The sequence below is a fragment of the Stigmatopora nigra genome, chromosome 4, assembly GCF_051989575.1.
Source record: "Stigmatopora nigra isolate UIUO_SnigA chromosome 4, RoL_Snig_1.1, whole genome shotgun sequence".
Lineage (NCBI taxonomy): Eukaryota > Metazoa > Chordata > Actinopteri > Syngnathiformes > Syngnathidae > Stigmatopora > Stigmatopora nigra.
In genome coordinates this window covers 4,281,248-4,298,272 of record NC_135511.1, presented here as the reverse complement: position 1 = coordinate 4,298,272, position 17,025 = coordinate 4,281,248, and the positions used below count along the sequence as shown (strand labels likewise).

The window sequence follows — 17,025 nt, the reverse complement described above, 5'->3', positions numbered from 1 at the left end:
AGAAATAAAGCGTTGAAGGTCCCTAGCGCCTCTGAAGGTAGTCACTACAATTGCAATTACAAGATAGCCACTCTACCTCCTGATCCTGAGGAGAAAAACAAAAACTGGGTAAGAAAAACCTAAAGTGGAGATTTGATGCAGGCTGCAGAAGCATTCCTATAAATATTTTTAATAATAAATAACGACTGAATAGTTAATGGTCGACCCTGAAAATTCTGACTGTCTAGTCATTATTAGAGCTAGGCGATATCGAAAAAAAAAAAAATTAAAATCACGATTTACCTAAATGTTTAATTATTTAAAGAAAAACATTAATACAAGACATCATGTTATTAATAATTGTGTAGGTCTTTTTTTGGTGTCTGATTATTTCCCAGTGTAGAAGTAATGGTGGTGGCAATGCATGTCCACTTTTATTAGCTCATCTAATCTGACATTTGACATATATGGCCATCGGTGTCTCTGAAACATGATGAGCCTTTCCAGTTCAAATGGATTAAACATCTATTACCATGATTGGCAGCCAATGAGTGTGCATGATTTATTTCCGCACCATATGTTTGCATTGTGTGGTTATTTTCCACACCCCTGATTTCCTAGTATAGGCACATCTTGTGGTTGTTCCACATGATTTATCTAACAGTAACAGCAATGTAGAGTTGATTACAGTGTGTTTTTAGAACATAATATAAAATGTAATGGTAGAAGGAATTAATACAATGCATAATTTACTATCATTTTGACTAAGTATATGATCAAATGCTTTGATATGTGAAATAGAAGTAAGAAAAAGATAATATACAGTAAGTTCTATGTATATCTCACAAAGCTAAATACACCGGTATTCACACGTCCAAGCTTAAGATAATGGCTCTTTTGCATAAAAAGTCTGCAAGCTTGTGGAAATGGTTTTGCATCTGTGTTGTATTAGTGCTAAAAAACAATTTTCCCTACTCACTGGGGTATTATTGAGAGCAGTTAATATGCTAGAACCAATCAGACTGAAAGGTGCCTTTTTAAATTCATTACATCTTTTAACTGAAGGCTTAGACTGCATAGAAAGTGATGATTATTCAGTCTGCTATTCCATGAATAGTTGCTCTCAAAGACAACGCAAATTTTGATGTGCAGGTTTTGTAAGCGCTTATTGAATCTAAATGTTGGTATTGTAAGATTAAAGCAGTGGCGGGCCGAGAGGGCCTTCAAAGTCTTCTCTGCTGGCCTAAGAAATATCTGAATCATATGTTATATTTTGTCCATCAATACTTATTAAATAATTCCAAATCCAATCACATTTCAGTCATTATTGTTGCCAGGATCAGAAATCTGCCTCAAGGCCTTCACAATCAGTTCTGCAGGCTCTGCTGCATTAAACAGGCGTCGATAAGACTGTGTTGCTTTAACCTCTCAGATTTTGAGTTGACAACGCCATAATACCTCCTCGCAGCCGTAGGGATATGCCATTGCCTTCTGGCAGTCGTAGGGATATGTCATTGCTTTCACCGACTATGGCTACTTATATAGTAGGCGGGCCAAAGCCTGAGTGAGCCAGCTAGAGCTCGCAAAATCAACCCACAATGGCCGACGGAGGAAAACAAATGGATTTGGTTGCAGATTTGCTGGCAAAGCCATTTTCCAGACAGACTTTTCAAGAAAAAAAGCTGGACATCATTAAGAAAGGTCGAACACCTCGAAAGCAAGCAAGCCTGTCGCAACCGGGAACGAACATTTTCAGCAATAAATCAAATTTAAAAAGTTTGCCAGAAAAACGACAGGACAAGTTCGAATTTCAGAATTAGCTTCGATGGTGATAGAAAAGAAGGATGAAAGAAAGGACGATGGATAACACTGAAAAGTGTTTGGTAATCACTATCCTAGAGCATTAGACAATGTTTATAATTTACCTTCATCAAGACGCAAAACATATTGAACACCTGACCTTTCCTGTCACTTTAAAACAAATGGGAGCTCCACAAGCTGAAAAATGAAGCCATGCCTGAATCAAAAGATCACCATTGTTTTAATGATGAATGGAAGGGAGAGACAGAATGTGGAGGAAAAAAACAGAAACTCACATTGTTTGATTTTGAAAGAATTTACTTGCAAATCATGGTGGAAAATAAGTATTTTGTCAATACTAAAAGTTCATCTCAATACTTTGTTATGTACCCTTTTTTTGGCAACAACGGAGGCCAAACATTTTCTGTAACCCAAGCTTTTCATACATTGTTGCTGGAATTTTTGCCCATTCCTCCATGCAGATCCCTCTAGAGCAGTGATGTTTTAGGGCTGTCATTGGGCAACACGGACTTTCAACTCCCTCCTCAGATTTTTTGTGGGGTTGAGATTTGGAGACCTCCAGGACCTTGAAATGCTTCTTACGAAGCCGCTCCTTTGTTGCTCTGGCTGCCACGTCTCATCTTCAATGTCCTTGCCGATGGAAGGAGTTTCACTCAAAATTTCTTGATACATGGCCCCCATTCATTCTTTCCTTTACACTTTGCAGAAAAAACAGCCCAAAAGCATGACGTTTCTACCCCCACGCTTCACAGTGGGTAAGGTGTTCTTTAGATGCAATTCAGTATTCTTTCTCCTCCAAACACGAGAACCTGCGTTTCTATCAAAAAGTTCTATATTTATTTCATCTGACCATAACACATTCTCCCAGTCCTCTTCTGGATCATCCAAATGCTCTCTAGTAAACTGCAGATGGGCCTGGATGTGTACTGGTATCAGCAGAGGAAACTATCTGGCAGTGCAGGATTTGAGTCCCTGGTGGTGCATTGTGTTACTGATAGTAGCCTTTGTTACTGTCGTCCCAGCTCTCTCTCTCTCTCTGTAGGTCATTCACCAGGTCTCCCCGTGTGGTTCTGGGATTTTTGCTCACTGTTCTTGTTATCATTTTGTCACGGGGTGAGATCTTGTATGGAGCCCCAGATCGAGGGAGATTATCACCGGTCTAGTATGTCTTCCATTTTCTAATAATTGCTCCCAGAGTTGATTTCTTTACACACAAGTTTTACCTATTGCAGATCCAGTCTTCCCAGCCTGGTGCAGGTCTACAATTTTGTCTCTGGTCTCCTTCGACAGTTCTTTGGTGTTGGCCATAGTGGAGTTTGGAGTTTGTGAGAGACTGAAGTGGTGGACAGATGTCTATTATAGCGATAAGAAGTTAAAACGGATGCTATTAATACAGGTGAGTGGAGACCTCGTTAGAACTCATTAGAAGAAGTTAGACCTCGTTGACAGCCAGAAATCTTGTTTATATGTTGGTGTCCAAAACGTATTTTCCACTCTTATTTGGAAATAAATTCTTTAAAAATCAAACAATGTGATTTTCTGTTGTTTTTTTCCTCCAAATTTTGTCTCTCATGGTTGAGGTTTACCCATGTTGACAATTACAGACCTCTCTAATCTTTTAAAGTAGGAGAACTTGCACCAATGGTGGTTGACTAAATACTTATTTGCCCCACTGTATATATAGATATATACATGGATGGATATAGATATATAGTACTATCAAAATGTTGCTTTCAGTCAAGGATAGGTCTTTTTGATGACGCAACTGCCACAAAAAAATGGTAGCTTATACACAATTTTAATATAGCACTATAGTATCTGTTAATACCTTTAGCTCCAAAGGCCCTGTTGTCAATTCAGGGATCTGCACACATCCGCACACACCATCCAGTACACAACCACACTTTAGTCTTTGCCGAGCTAATCTTCTGAGTCAACAGAGCAACGCAGACACAGCTCAGTGTCACAAGGTGCTGGAATGATCATTTCATTTCAAATCTGTACACCCGGATGCCATTTTAACTCAATAGCTGCCATTGACGGGGCTAGACGTCCAATCAATTTTAGAAAAAAAAATCGGTCAGCATTATTCAGTGTCATCCATCACAAAAGCAAAGGCAGTTCTGTTTGAACTCAGTGCAGTGTGAATTGAAACAGATCTAAAGAGCACGCACAGCCTATTCCTAGATTAGTGTTGTAGGTGAAAGTGCAGCAGCCTTCAAGTCACTATGGCAACATAAGAATAGCCTGTTTGTGTAACCACGGTCTTACAGTTTGGGTTATTAAACGTTTACTTAAGCATTTTATTAAAAAGTTATAAAGCAGCTTTAGCGCAGCAAGCATTGCAGTCTTAAAGCGCACTGCATCAGACGCTTTGCCTGGTTGTTGTCGTTCAAGGGCACACGTCAATGGACTTTGATTCGTAAATGTTGATATAGCAGTAAAGCATGTATATATTTAATTGCAAAAATGACAAGGTTCGATTAAGAACATATCATGCTTTCTCTACATCTCAGTAAGACGAAAGTTGAGTTTGTAGTTTAGTGCTGAACATTTTTTGCAAAATATTAAAGACTTGAGATTTTTTAACTTTGGAATCACTGCCTGCAAAAATCTATGAAGGCTAGTGTTTTGAAAGACAGCAATGGGGGAAAACAGGGATCAGATTTAATTTTGCAATAATAAATTGAATCTGAGCCATCTAAATGGAAGCTATCTCCAGCCGACGCACGACTGAGCATCTGAAAAAATTCTCCCTCTTAGGCATTTCTGCTGTTTCACTCGCCCACTGCTTGAATGAGAATACATTAGATGAAGAAACTCCAATTATAGAGCTTTGATCAGAGCCCGGGCTGCAAATCTGACAAACGCAAGCCACTCAAATAGAAAGCGTGAGATGAAATCAGCTTTTAAAACAGCACTCTGGCTGGGTTCAGTGCCTTCCTGACCACAAAGAATACTTTAAAAAATTCACACACAAAATGAGGGAGCCTAATTTAAATGCACATTACACAAGTTCAACGAAAGTCAAAGTGTAAAAATGTTTCAGTTAAGTCATGGAAACATGGCTTGACACCAAAACCACAATTCTTCTTGAACACGATAAGACACAAATAAGCTGTTTGTCTACTATTGATTAAATGACCGCGGGTTGCTCGTAGTAATCGTACCAAGTCCAAATTGATTGAATTTATTACTGTTCTTGCATGATTTCCAAACTAAATTTTAGTAACTACCACAACACATACTATCTACATATAGCTATGTTGCGAGAGATGTGTAAGGAATATTCATTCATTAATTTTCTGCTACGAGGGTCGCAGGAGGTGATGGAGCCTAACCCAGCTAACTACAGGCACCAGGCGGGATACACCCTGAATCGGTGCACAGCCAATTGCAGGGCACAAGGAGACGGACAACCATTCACGCACGAATTCATACCTAGGGGCAATTTAGAATGTTGCACCAGCCTACTCTGTATGTTTTGGGGGTGGAGGAGGTCCTGGAGGACCTGTAGAACCCGACGAAAACCCACACGAGCCCAGGGAGAACTTACAAACTCCACACAGTGAGGACTGGGATCGAACCCTAAACCCCAGAACCGTGAGGCTAACACGCTAATTATGATGAATTTTTCACTAAATAGTTATTTTGAAATCAATAGATAAAAAAATGTAAAAATAAAAATAAATCCCTTGGGGTAATTTTGGGGTTAGCACAAAATGTTTTCTTTTCTTTTTTTGGGGGGAGGGGGGGGGGGGGTTCTATTACTAATTACCATTTTCTTCCCAGTGTTATCAATATTCACATCGGATTAATTTGATCCATTCATTCATTTTCACAGGGGGTGCTGAAGTCTCAGCCAACTTTGGGGACACATTAAATTGGTGGCCATCCAATCGCAGTGGTTTGATTCAATCATTTACTAATATAATTTCCAATAAAATGAAATTGTCAAAAGGTTTTGTGATAACACCTAAGTGCTGTCCATCTTCCTAACTCAATAATAATACATAATGATGCATCCAATCTATTTTGACTGGACGTGGCTGGCAACAATTCCAGTCCCAATAATCCAAAATATTAGACGTCGACTGCCGTTAAGGGCAGCCAATGACTAGGATACTTCCAGCCGTTTCCACTGTGGCTAAGGATGTCAGTCAATAACACACAGCATCACCGCCATCAAAAAAGCCATCATATTTGTGCAATCTACTGAAACCTGCTAAGCGGATTACTACATGTCGTCCGTCAGTCCAGTCTTGGGTTTATGACTCAACTCAGCACCTCACTAAAGGAAGTGGAGATAAAAGAAGTGGCTTCAATGCCACACAGACAGGCCAACTACTTGGTACGCACACACTGCGTAGCGCCACATAACATCTTTCCACTTCCTTTTGCTTTTTAAATGAAACTGCTTTTCATTAGTGCGAGGCACATTGTTCGACACTAATAATTCACTAATTATATCACTTAACTAGCACCATTCTTAACAAGTTATAATAACTCTCTAAAGGGTACACTTTCATTCTAAATCAGCTGGAAAAATTCATGATAACATATTAGCAGACATGCTGTTAAAAAAAAATATTCGGGGAATTCCCAGCCTGTTGCCCATGGATGGCTGGGATAGGACTACAGCACCCCTGACGCTTGTAAGGATAAGCGGTACATATGATCAATGAATACTGTGATAATCAAATGAAACAATGAGAATGTATAATAATAATGATAATAATGGGATATTATAAATGTTTGTTGTTCAAGATGCTCATCAGTTTGATCTGAAACAAGACATTGTATTCAAGAACATGCCTTCACCAGACCATCTGCACTATTGACTGTTACTCTCACAATTTTTATGAGAGCAGTTCACACTACTCTGCAGTGATGAGCTACAGCACCCACATATGTCTGCAGAGTAGCAATTCTTATTCTCCATTTGTAATAAAAGTGAGATGTGTTGTATTGTTGTTTCCCAAAATTGAGATATGTTACATTTTGGTTCCCCCACTATTCAATGTCTTTCCAGTTATTCAAGTACAATTGGTATCTTCGAATAAAAAAAGGTTCTATTTATGTTTTGGCCAGATGAATTGAAGCAGCAAAGATCATTCTAACTATTACTCTTGTATAACCTTGCCTTTGCAAAAGAAGCACTGTCGCAGTCTCCACATGGACAAAAGACAGTAGCAGGAGGACTCTAAGTAATCAGCCATACAAAATTAAATATTTTGCATGATAATAGCCAATGCCCTTACCAAGTGTCTAGTGCCCAAACTAATTTAGTTAGAAAACATAAGCGGGATGAATGTAACATTAAAATCAGTTCCTTTCAATGACCAAATCCAACTATTCTAAGCTTATTAAAACTCTTCAAGGGGTAGGGGGGGGGGGGGGGGACACTACACCAAAAGACAAGAAAATGCCTCTATTTGCCACACTCTCTCTCACTTTGTTAGTCTGGGCACTTGTGTGATTCCATAGAATTGTGAATGGCAGCTGAGTAAACATACGTACACACGCTTGTCAACACACAACTTAAAATGAGGTTACACACACTCAGAAAAACTCAAGAAAGTATTCTGTGAAAAACCAGGGTCAAAGGCACACAAACCAGGAACTCATCGCCGACCGGAGCTAATGGTCCTGGAGAATATGAAAAAGCCCAGGAAAAAAGGCTTTCTATCGCTCTTCTGCCATACTCCGCTTCGTCCGCATTTCGGGCCAGCTCTAGCATTCAGGCATACACATGGAATGCACCATTTTGGGTTTGACCAGCACTGTGTTCCCTTGCCGCACGGTGGCCGCTCCACTGTACAAGCAGGCTTTCTTCTACAGCGTACTAACCTTTCAGCTTACTGCCACTGAATGTGAGGCCAGCGAAAACATCTATTAAAATGTCAATTAAAAAATAATTCAATAAATAATGGATACAGGAAGTGTATTTATGTTTTGGGGGGTGTTTGTGGTTTCCCATCAAATCTTTTCATAACCTGAATATCTCACATGTAGAAGCATTTGTAAGTAGAGGTACCCAGAGATTAACAGATGATGTCATGAACTTGATGGGATGGGTTTAGTTGTTTTTTCTAACTTGTTGCTAAAAGTCTATTCTAGTGGTTGGCATAGAATGATCATGTTTCAGTGCCGTTTACATTGATAAAAGTTCAATCCCCTTTGAATGGGAGAGGTTGACAGCAAATTATCACTGTCAGCCCTTCCAGTCAAAAGAGATTAGAAGTCTACCACCCTTAATGGCAGCCGATAAGTGAATAGCTGTTTGCGGTTTATCTTATTTGCAAATATAATCACCACAGACAATTGGTTAAAAATCACCATTGAAAATGGGAGCATAATAGCAAATAATTCATTGTGACAATCTAATTACTACGCATCATTTGGCTAAAACTGTGACATATTTGGGTATTTTTATTTCTTGAAACAAGGCAGCCTCATCAACTCTAGACCAACAGGGAAAGCAGAGAAATGGGCCAAGCCAGAGTTTAAAGTGGGGCTCCAATGCCAGGGGAGACATGACAGTGGGCGAAGTGCCTGATTTCAACACCACTCAGTCCAACTGTGTCACAAGATGTCAGCCAAACAACACAAGGTTCGTGAATAGCTGCGGGATTTAAGGCTACCCAACCACCCCCCACAACCAAACCGACTTCTTCCATGATCTGCAGATGGCTCTATCATCCGCGGGGCATAGCAATAATGACACAGATGCAAAAAAAATGAGTTCAAGGAAGCAGTTATCCACCATTCCAACATCACTTCTCTGTTCTCCAGGTATGGCAGTACACATAATAGGAGGGGGGCAGTGTCAATCACCCAATCGTCTGCCTGTGAAGGTTAGATAGGTTGGCATATACAAAACTACTGTGCACCAGAGCATAAATCAAGTTTTACCCTGGAGCTTTGACTCATTCTACGAGTTAACCAAAAGAACATTTAAAAGGTTGGTAAAGTACTGCTCCCTATTAAGTTGTGAACATTTTACATTTTAGACACTTGAACCATTGTCTGGCAAGTCGCAATGAATGGAAACGTACACAAAATATAACCTGCTCTTTCTTTAACTCATTAAGTGCAATTAATGAAACCTGAACTAAATTTAATCTAAAATTGAATTGGTTTGTATCACATTGATTTTGCAGTAAGATACCACTTACAATGCAATAATTAAATATAATCTACATATACTCTTTGCTGAAATTCGTAGTAATACACATCGTAGCCATTTGAGCTGTCCGGTTCGGCATTGTGTGATCAAGTTTAAGCACCATTGCCAATGATTGATGTCCAATCTATTTTGACGCTGACTCAAAATATGATGGCTCATCTATCACCATCACATCAAGTCATAATTAATAGTCAACATAAAACAACAATATACTACCACTAAATAGAAAATCAAGTTTCCAGGTTTCATCAAGTAAAATTTAAGACTTTTTAAGTGATTTTCAAGACCACCTAAAATAGAATCCATGCCATTTCTGGGTCAGATTAAATAACCAAAAAAATAATCAATAAATAAATAATAAAATAAAATAATAAAGTACCTCATAGAATTTTAGACAATTTTAGAGGCACACTTTAAAAACCAAGTTAAGGCCTAGCAGACAAAATTCAAAACCTTTTTTAGGATCAGAATCAATTTTAGGATTAGAATCAAGACCCTGCAGGAACCTTGAAAAACTTTGAAGTGCACTAAAATGACATTGCGAGTGGGGGGAAAAAGTCGATCAGTTGTAGTAAGTGCAGGGTTTTCTGTTGTTTTGCGCGATTTGGCATTGATTTTTTTTTTTTAAACTAAGAATGACAGTTGAAGAAATCACATATGTCTGGGTCATTAGCTGAGTAAAATACAAACAGAATAAAGGTAAATTTCTATTGAAAGCATTAATAATAGCAATGTGTCCTTGCATATCACTAACAGGGCCATAGGATGAAAAGATCTCAGAGAGTCTGACGGGGTCCTTGGGCATGGGGAAGAATGCAAGAATGTGTTGATTTTGCAAACGTGAATTGTCTGCAGCAATGAAAATCAAAGTAAGAATGGCATCATCTGGACCAGACAGAGGAACGTGACACCCCAATAAGGGCATCGAAATACTGCCTGGAAGGGACATGACCCGAGCCCGAGATTATGATGCCTGGGTTCTACTTGTTTGATTTGTGCAGCACACAGTAAGGCACTTGTGAGGGTATGCCTTGTCCGTATATACATTTAAGCGTGAGTGATGGATGCTACTGATATTTTCTAACTTGACTTTACATTGGTCAAATGTAGGTAATATTAGCTGGGATGCTCCATTGCATTTTAAATATCTCTCGAATCCAATATAGTCAAAATATAGGAAATTGCAATCTGTGAATGATTTTTTTCGTCATTGCATTTTTAACTTCCTATTATGAACATGCTAAGGTTAATTTTAAGAAGCTGAGATTAATTTAGGGTTACCTAGTAACCGAGTGAATGGCGCATCAGTTCCACAGTTCTAGAATCAATGGTTCGATTCCAGGTTGGATCAGACTGTTTGGAGTTAGCATGATCTACGTGGGCTTGTGTGGATTTTATCTGAGTACTTTGCTTTCCTCCCAGATCCCAGAAATAGGCAGGGTAGGCTGGTTGAACACTCTAAATTGGCCCTAGGTATGGATGTAAGCGTGAATGTTTTTCCGTCTCCTTGTGCCCCGCCCGCAATTGGTTGGCCACCAATTCAAGGTGTCCCCAGCCTGGTGCCCAAATTCAGTTGGGACAGGCTCCAGCCTTCCCCGCTGGTGAGGATAAGCGGTTCAGAAAGTGAATGAATGAATAATATTAATGATATTAACATATTTAATAATAATGTGCTATTGGATTCTCTGGGCCACATATGGGAGACTCTATTTTCAACACAATTACTGACATGTTTTGTCATTTGGATAGCCGGGTTAAGGAACGATAACATATCCACATTGTAATAAAAGGGGCACAATGTTTACGAGATATCAAATAATGTTCTCTGGCATGTAATTATCTCTATTTGTTGATAGGACAACTCTGGTAGCTCATTTTGAAAGCATCCACTGAAGAAAATTGCCAGTTGTTTGGAGCTCTGCTGTGTCGTGCAAGAAAAAAAATCTGTCTCTTTAGCATTTAATTGTGCCCTTACATTCCGCTCAGTGCTTGCAAATTGTTGTTGAAGAGACTTTTCCTATCAATGGACTGCTTGCAGCTACCAAAAGCAACATGATGAGCATATATGGATGTGATTATACTACCGTATTTACTCATATATAAGCTACCTGAGCATATAAGTAGCAACAAAATTGCCTTAAAATTGTTGAATTTTACAATTTCTCGCAGTATAAGCTGCCCCCTGAATCACAATTTTGTCCTCCATATTCATGGTTTTAATAAAGGAGTACAAATGTGTTACTTTGAAGGCGAAAATTCAGAGCCGCCACGATTAATCAAAGAATCTATTAATCAACTCCACTTCTTTAAAAATTATTGATATATTTCTTTTTTTAAAAAAAGGAAACAAAACGGGAAATATTTTATAGATATATATTTTAATAATTTGTATTTATGTTCTTTTTATACGTATATTATAATAATTGGTATTTGTGGTAATTTCCTTTTTTTCAAAAATGAACAACTAAATATTCTGAAGTCTGTGCTCTTCAATTAAATGATATTATCCTATTATCCTATTCATACTTCGCGCTTCAGCTATCGCGGACTTAGAGCTTCGCAGATTTTTTTCAGGAAAAAATAAATAAAACATTTAAAGATATTAAGTTAAAATTATAAATTACATCATTTTACAAGAGGTGGAAACAAAATATTCAATAAGAATTAGTAATTGCATCAAAAAAAGGCGATAGAAATGGTCAATAACATGGTGAGAGTTCAGGAATTGCATTGATGATGTCATGGCTGTTTACAGGCGCATCTTCACCGCCCAAAAAAAACAATGTTCACAACTCCCAATAACGATATTTCTTACGTGCAAAAAAATTGCAGAAGATCCTCCATCCGGACTACTATGATGTTTTTGCTTGGTGGTGCTTTTGTGCACGTGTTACACGTTTCTTTAAGCATTTTTGAAGGGGCACCCCTACTTCGCGGAAATGCACTTATTGCGGGTGGTCCCGGTCCCCATTAACCGCGATAACCGAGGGAACACTGTATTGAATATTTAGTAAATGATTTTTAAAAAATTGCAAACATCTGATTTTGCTCTGGAAAACAATTTAGTTTACATAGAGGTAAAATACATTTGGAAGGACACCTTTTTCGCATGCATAGTTTCGATAGAAACTTCGGGCCAGTGGGCACCCTGAATAAATGGTCTCCCAATCACAGGTCACAAGGAGACAATCAACCATTCATGCTCCCACTCATACCTAGGGGCAATTTAGAGTTTCCAAACAGCCTACCTTGCATGTCTTTGGAATGTGGGAGGAAACTGGAGTACCCAGAGAAAACCCACGCAGGTCCAGGGAGAATGACGTGCTAACCACTCAGCCACTGTATATATACTCCAGTACTCCAGTCAGTGTTACTCTTAGAGATTCGTACATGAGATTCGTACACTCGACTTCACTGCTGCTTATATCCAAGCAACACAAATCCCACAGGCTCTAGCTTAGTTTTTTTTTTCTGCAGGACAAAAACATTTGTTGCATGAGACCCATGAGGCTAAAAACAGATTCAAGGCTGCTGTCAATAATCCTATTCATTCATTTACTTTTCTGATCCAAACTTGTAGACTTAACTCGCTCAATGTCCGCTGCCATACCTCTCTGTTCAAATGGATTAGACGTTCTCTAGTGGCAAAATAGTTTTAATTCACAGTAGAAGGATGAAATGAAGCAAATGATTGGAAGTCTGACATCGTCAGTTCCTGCAGTTACCATGACCGGACATTTCGTCGACGGACCCTTCGTCACCGGATGCTTCATCGCCGGACAGTTCGTCGAACAGACATATCGTCGCCGGACTCGCGAACGATTGTTTTTGAAATAAAAGGCAATAAATTATTTTATTAAAAAAGTTATTCAAAAGAAGACAAAAGAAATTCACATATTCTTCGTCCTCTTCTTTCTTTATTTTTTGCTTGCTATTCCCATAGGTATCGTGCATACAGACTAGATTTCCGATGCACGTTGTGAGGCTACGGAGCTAGACGTCGTCACTTTTCGGCCATTTTAAGAACAGGCCCATTGGCTCCTATTAATAGAGTCAATATAATTTGTTCTTTGAAAGGACAATAGATTGCTTGATTTAAAATCAAATGTGTGCATCTATATCAAAGTCAGAGATTTTGTATTTTTGGCATACTTGATAACAAATATCAGCATCCAGTCAGAATCATAGCCACATTCATTCGCGATTAAAACCCGAACAGTTTATAGTAGTTTAGTGGAGTCACTCGTAGGAACCGTTTCATACATAGTGTGTTGAGAGACGAGCACATTAGCACTTGTTAATGTTGTAATGTAAATGTTAATGTGTTTATGTTGTCGAGCAAGTTTTTACAGTTTGATTTTCTTTAATAAAGAATATGTGAATTTCCTTTGTCTTCTTTAATAGTGGTTAAGGTTAGTGGTTAAGGTTAGGCGAACTGTTTGGCGACGAACTGTCCGGCGACAAAGCGTCCGTTCGACGAAGCGTCCGGGGACAAAGCCAAAGCTGGCAATGAGCAGTTAATTTTTGATGCCCTTACCTTCATCCGTAAATACTAGCAATCATTTTGAAAAATAGAGCAGACGTTTAATCATTGTGAGGTTGACTTTTATGTATCAAGCAGACATGTCCCTGGTCCATCCCAAGATCAGGCAGCCATGAGTAGATAGATACAAGGCATGGATAGAAACGTACACGAAGGAAAATGTGCATCAAGTCTGTCGAGCCTTTCAACGATAAAACAAAGTTAAAGGGGAGTAGATACATTTTTGTTTGAATGTATAAGTAATTTCAAATTAATATTTGACCTATCAATAGTGATTTTTGTTTTCAAATCAAACCTGAGATTATTGTTACAGCTGGAAATTACCTCCCCTACCACTTATAAAGCAACAAGTAGAAACATCTGAAATGTGTTTGTCAAGTCCCAGATTTACAGAATTTGTTGGCATTTCATAATGAAAAAAAACTGAATTAATTATCAATCACTAATCACTGTTTTATGTCTAGCAGTTCTTGTATTTTTTTGTTTGGTTGTTTTATTGCTTCATTTTGGACATAAGCTAGAAGAGAGAATAAATAAAAAGAAAATATACACACAGAAAAGCCATTCAAAAATAAATAATAAAAGAAAATAAAAAATATATGATGGTACCCCAGGCCTCTGCACAGTTGTGTAATTATAACATGGTTAGAGAACCGCAAAAAAATGTGGTGTGATTTATGGTCAACAATGTGTTTTGCTTTACATAGGACAGAAATGCTTTTGGACAAATTACTTTTAATGTTTTATATGAGCTTTGCAGTTAACCACCATCAATAATTACCAAAAGAAAAAAACTGTTCCATTGTCCACCCCATCTATCTGTCTTTATATTTAACTGTATTCATTGCAATTGTTAAATATCATGATTTTGGTTTTACTTCATTTTAATGATAATTTGTTTCTTTCATACCAGGGCTTTAGTTTATGGACTTCATTAGAGACCCTCCTCAATATTCATTCATTCATTTTCTGTACTACTTGTCCTCACGAGGATAATGGGGGTGCTGAAGCCTATCCCAGCCAACTACGGGCACCAGGCGGGGGACACCCTGAATCAGTTGCCAGCAAATTGCAGAATACAAGGAGACAGACAACCATTCATTTAGTATGTCTTTGGGATGTGACAGGAAAACGAACTCACTGTAGAAAACAGACAAACCCGGGGAGAACATGCAAACTCCACCCCCTCAGGAACAACCTGGGATCAAACTCTCGACCCCAGAACTGCGAGTCCGACGTGCTAACAACTTGCACTGCCTCCCCTCTCCCCAGTAGTTCATGAAACTACAACAGCAAAAAATATTTGTGTCATCTATAAATAAAACTCGTTTTAGTATGTAGGATTTTGAAACGTTGCATGCAATTTATATAAAGAATAACATTTTGGACCCAACACTGAACCCTGAGGAACACCAAAACCAATGTCCAACCATGATGACAAATAGACTCTCTTAATTTCTCAAATTATTTTCTTTAAATAACTTCTCAGCCAGTCCAGTATAACAGAGTACTTTTAACTAATATTTGGGAGCAGAATCTAGACAATATAGACCATTTTAACCTCAAGTTACATTTCAAACATAGGTAGAATTGTTGCAGACATTAGGTCCAAAAGATCCCGAAATAGAGAAATCTGGGACAGACTAGACATCCCTCCTAGTCCAAATGGCTCAGATGTCTATCAATGGCAGTGAACCAAGAAGTTAATTTAGGGACAATTTAGGGTGCTATCGTACCACAAGTGGGAGGAAACCGAAACACCCAGAAAAAAAAAAAAAAACAAGTTGGTCAAATACATTCCCATAATCCCTCGTTGCAAGACTTGCTGTCACATACGACTTTTTAGTTGACAACTCGGTGTCCTACTTCCCCCTGCCATGACCCCGATAGCCGTATACAGTAAAATGAATGGAGAGCAGCAAAACATCTCACCGGTGGCAGCTGAGAGCCCAGCGGCCCCCTCTTGGTGGATCCCCCTCTGGAGCTCAGCCTTCTCCAAGACTCAGAGAAACGTCCTCTCGAGGTGAGACGTCCCGATGCCCCGGACGCTACGGACGCATCGTCACGGGTGGCAAAGGTTTGCTCTTTTCGTGTGTCCCTGCGCTCAGCCCACTTCTTCTTGGAAGACATTGGTGAAGAAGATGCTCAAAGTAGGCCAGCCTTCTTCCTCAAACGGCAGCCACAGGTGGCATGTTGCTCTGCCAACTGAGAAACTCTTTGCAGCTTCTTGTCAGTGTCCGAGAAGTGACAAAAGACCAAATTTTCCCTTTTGTTACTTTTGTCTGAGCGTTTGAGCTCGTGGTCAGAGGAAAAAAAGCAGAGAAAACCCCTATATCAGCCCAGTCGGATAAGCCACGACGCAAAAAGCTGCACCCTGTTGCATGTTCTGCTCGTGTGCGTCGTTTTCCTCCTCACAGGCAGAGGGAGGGATATGAGTGAGAGAGGAGGAGCGCTGTTAAGGGCTTCTGAGATGCAGGTGGAAAAAAAAGAACCTTTAGGTAATAGGAGGTTCGCTATGAGTTGAAAGAGTGGAATTGAAAAAGACCTGTAGATAACGCCATGTTCTCTCACTTTTAACACCATCTCTTTGTCATGGACAAGGATATGAATCACCCGAGTCTCTTTTGAGTGCAAAAAAGGAACAAACCATGAAGAGTCTCTTTTAAGTGCAAAAAGGAACAAACCATGAAGCTCAGAGAAGAGACATTCTTCCTTTACATGGAGGTGGTTCAGTTATCTGGTTAGGTTGTGGTCTCAGGTGACATGTCCCTGTTAATGACTCTGGGCAGCTATTCTGGGAACACTTCATGATCTCTCCACAAAAAGTGCGATGAAGTGGCTTGTGTCAGGAGAACAAAGTCTACGATTTCCTGTTGATGCGACTTCTGAAATTTGTTTCTAACACAATTAAACAATTAGGCTTTCATGGGAGGTTTTTCAGACATTTCAATATAAAATGGTACCTCTACTTCGAAGGGATTCGCCCTTTACGTCTAAGCCCTAATTTGTCCGAAGGGCCCCAATACTACCAAATAAACTCTTTAAAAGTTATCTAAAAATGCCAGTTTTGTATTAAATTGCTGCAAACACAGAGAAAGAATAGCAAAATATTTAATGAGCCATTAAAATGAATTTAAAAAAAACCTGCAAAAAATGTTCTATGTTTCTTAAAGGGCGAGAGCAAAGGTGAGAGAAGAAGTGTTGGGAAAGCAATTCTATCATTCTAATTTCAAAAGGAAATAAAGGATAGAGAAAGTATATTTTGGTTTTGGGGTATATTTGATTTCATTTTAGATTTTAGGTTTTTTAGAATTTCGGAGACAATATTTTCACATTGATGCATTTCTTAACCTGAATATTTCATAGAAATGTTCAAAAGTAGAGGTACCACTGAACATTATTATGACACATATAGTTTAATGTTTCTAATTCTAATAAAATGTGTCGCATGCATGAATCTATGCTACAGTGTGGCTAATCATGAGTAAACTCA

General features: G+C 38.9%; 1 protein-coding gene across 8 annotated transcripts in view; it reads right to left on the bottom strand.

Annotated features, from left to right (window-relative positions):
- Positions 1-15,913, bottom strand: part of trpm3 (transient receptor potential cation channel, subfamily M, member 3) — a 129,720-nt gene extending 113,807 nt beyond the window's left edge. For 7 of the 8 annotated variants that reach the window (XM_077715879.1, XM_077715885.1, XM_077715882.1 and 4 more), the window contains exon 1: positions 15,465-15,677. In XM_077715879.1, coding sequence (XP_077572005.1) covers positions 15,465-15,662 — 198 coding nt within the window. In that variant the 5' untranslated portion in view covers positions 15,663-15,677. Of the gene's footprint in view, positions 1-15,464 lie in introns of all 8 variants that reach the window. The other variant, XM_077715891.1, reaches the window with a different exon arrangement.
- Between the last annotated feature and the right edge of the window lie 1,112 nt (positions 15,914-17,025).